At 39.3% G+C, this 3,429-nt stretch overlaps 1 protein-coding gene across 1 annotated transcript; it reads left to right on the plus strand.

Moving 5' to 3' along the window:
• The first annotated feature begins 1,834 nt into the window (after window positions 1–1,834).
• Window positions 1,835–2,947, plus strand: LOC145009740 (uncharacterized). The gene has a single exon (XM_078968379.1). The coding sequence runs from the start codon at window positions 1,835–1,837 to the stop codon at window positions 2,945–2,947; it is 1,113 nt and encodes a 370-aa protein (XP_078824505.1).
• The last annotated feature ends 482 nt before the right edge of the window (window positions 2,948–3,429 follow it).

The raw sequence follows: 3,429 nt of genomic DNA on the forward strand, positions 1-3,429 counted from the left end.
GCTTACTCTATACTATCTTTAGTATTAGAAAAAGCAGTGATTTGAGTTATATTAATATTATTTTATCCCATCATTTGTTGGTTTGACACCCAAACAAATTAGCGTCGTTGCCGGGGATACGGTAGTACTAATTGTTTATGCCAAGATCTTTTCGTACAGGTACACCTTTACCAGTTGATTTGGAAATAGAGAAATCTGCTAAACAGGGAAGGAAGCAAGCCAGACTTTTAAAGAAACAACCACAATCCAGAGCTTCTTCATCAAATCCATCAACTACATCCTCTCTAACATCCAAAAGTATCACCCCACCATCTTCACCAACTCCTACCATGGCAGACAACCATGGAGGACATCAAAATCCTCCACATCCACCACCTGAACAAACCTTTAGACAATGGGCTACTCAAGACGTCACCCAACAACCTTTGTGCATAAATTACCCTGCAGCAATCAACTTTGAACTCAAGTCTGGACTCATCCATTTGTTACCCTCATTCCGTGGTCTCGAGAATGAAGACCCACATAAATTCCTTAAGGAATTTCATGTTGTTTGTGTGGGTATGAAGCCACATGAAGTCACAGAAGATCAAATCAAGTTAAGGGCATTCCCCTTTGCTTTACAAGATTCAGCCAAGGAGTGGTTGTATGACTTACCACCGGGGTCAGTCACAACATGGAATGAACTTGCAAGGATGTTTCTGGATAAATATTTTCCTGAAATGAAAGCTTCAGCTTTACGTAGAGAGATAATTGGCATCAAGCAACAAAAGAGAGAAGCCTTGCATACTTATTGGGAACGGTTCAAGAAATTGTGCTCAAGATGTCCACACCATGGGATTACAGAATATCAGTTGCTGAAGTATTTTTTGTGAAGGAATGTCATCTTGGGATAGGAGATTACTCAATGCATCAAGTGGTGGATCTATAGCTGATAAGACTCCAACAGAAATCAAAGTTCTTATAAAAAAACATGGCAGAAGAGTCCAAGCATACAGTCCAAGAAGAAGAGTGGTACAGTGATGCACCAAGGGGGGTAAAAGAAATTTCTACTCCAAAAATTGAAAGTCAACTTTCTGAGTTGACTAAGGTAGTAATGATGCTTGAAAAAGACAAGGGCGTGCAACCACCAACAGTTAGACCTTGTGGCATTTGTACACAAGTTGGACATCCCACTGATATGTGCCCCATGTTACAAGAAGATGTAGAGCCAATTTAAGCTATGGGATTTTCAAGTCAACAACAAGGAAACGTCCAGCCAAGAAGGAATCCAAATTGGCACCAACCTAATACCAATTTTCAGCCTAAAACACCACCTTATCAACCAAGACCCCCATTTCAAAATCAAATGCACCACCAACAAAATTATCAACCACATTTCCAGCCAACTCAACCTCCTCATCAATCTCAATATCAACCTCAAAACATGCATCAAGGAAGTAGTTCAAGCGGATCGGGAATGTCTTTGGAAGACATTGTTAAGAGTTTAGCTACAAGTACTCAAACCTTTCAAAATGAGACCAAAGCGAGCATCAAGAATTTGGAGCAACAAATGACTCAACTCGCCACATCTGTGAGTAAATTGGAGTCACAAGGCAAACTACCCGCGCAAACTGAGAAGAATCCAAAACATAGTGCATGTGCCATCACTTTGAGGAATGGTAAAGAATATGAAGGTCCTAAAATGATTGAAGAAGAAGAAGAGATGGAACTAGAGAAAGAAGAAGAGAAGTCGAAAACACCTTCCAAGCAAGTTCCTATTGAAGCAAAAGTCACTCCGCCTCCATTTCCCTCAAGATTAAGCAAGTCAAAGCATGAAAGAGAAGATAACGAAATCATGGAGATGTTCAGGAAGGTAGAGGTAAATATTCCTCTTATTGATGCCTTCAAACAAGTCCCTAGGTATGCAAAATTCCTTAAGGAATTATGTACATCCAAGAAAAAGTTGAAAGGGAATGAAACTGTTAAAGTAGGGGAAAATGTGTCTGCAGTGTTACAAAAAAGATTACCTCAAAAATGTAAGGATCCGGGTGTTTTTACGGTTCCTTGTAAATTAGGTAATCTTCATGTTCCACGAGCTATGCTAGACCTTGGGGCTTCTATCAATGTTTTTCCATATTCCATCTTTAAAACATTAAATATTGGCATATTGAAGAAGACCGGGGTAATCATTCAATTGGCTGATAGATCTTTAGTACATCCCAAAGGTGTGTTAGAAGATGTGTTAGTCCAAGTGAATGAACTAGTATTTCCAGCAGATTTTTATGTCCTTGATATGGATGATGATGATTCACCGAATTTGAGTTCAATTCTCCTAGGAAGACCTTTTTTGAAAACAGCCAGGACGAAAATTGATGTTTATGATGGTACATTGTCCATGGAATTTGATGGGGAGGTGATAAATTTCAATATTTATGATGCTATGAGATATCCAAGTGATATTTCATCTTTGAATTTTGTGGATGTCATTGAACCATTGACAGAGGAGTGTTTTGATTTGTCTAATCTTGATGTGTTAGCTCTCATTTTAGACAGGAATCTTCAAAAGGAAAGAGTGGAAAAACTTGCCAATCAATTTACAGTTGATAAAGAGATTATGGAGGTTGTGTCTTGTATGGATGAGAAGAAGAAAATGAGGTTTGATGTTCCAAAGCTGAAAATACCAATGTCTAATGAGAAACTTGTTCCCTCTATTGTGCAGGCACCGGAATTGGAGCTAAAAACTTTACCCGAGCATCTCAAGTATGCATATCTTAGAGATAAGGAAACTCTACCAGTGATCATTTCCACCAAGTTGTCAACAAAAGAAGAGGAAGAACTTGTCACCACCTTGAAGGAATATAAGGAAGCAATTGGGTGGACTATAGCCGACATCAAAGGGCTAAGTCCTTCGCTTTACATGCATAAAATCCTTATGGAAGAAGATTACAAGCCTTCCCGAGAAGCTTAAAGGCGTCTGAATCCTCCAATGATGGAGGTTGTGAAAAAGGAGATTTTGAAGTTGTTGAATGCGGGAATGATTTACCCTATATCAGATAGTAAGTGGGTAAGTCCGATCCAAGTCGTGCCGAAGAAGATATGTATTACCGTTACAAAGAATGACCAAGGTGAGTTAGTCCCCACCCGTGTGCAAAACGGGTGGAGAGTTTGCATTGATTATATACGGCTCAATTCCTCAACCCAGAAAGACCATTTCCCACTTCCCTTCATTGATCAAATGTTGGAAAGGTTAGCGGGAAAAACACATTATTGTTGCTTGGATGGATATTCCAGTTTCCATCAAATACCCGTTGAACCTGAGGACCAAGAAAAAACTACTTTCACATGTCCTTTCGGAACATTTGCATATAGACGAATGCCTTTTGGGCTTTGCAATGCTCCAGCCACTTTTCAAAGGTGCATGGTAAGTATTTTTTCAGAATTTGTTGAGGA

This window comes from Lactuca saligna, chromosome 8 (assembly GCF_052625555.1).
Source record: "Lactuca saligna cultivar CGN05327 chromosome 8, ASM5262555v1, whole genome shotgun sequence".
Taxonomy (NCBI): Eukaryota; Viridiplantae; Streptophyta; class Magnoliopsida; order Asterales; family Asteraceae; genus Lactuca; species Lactuca saligna.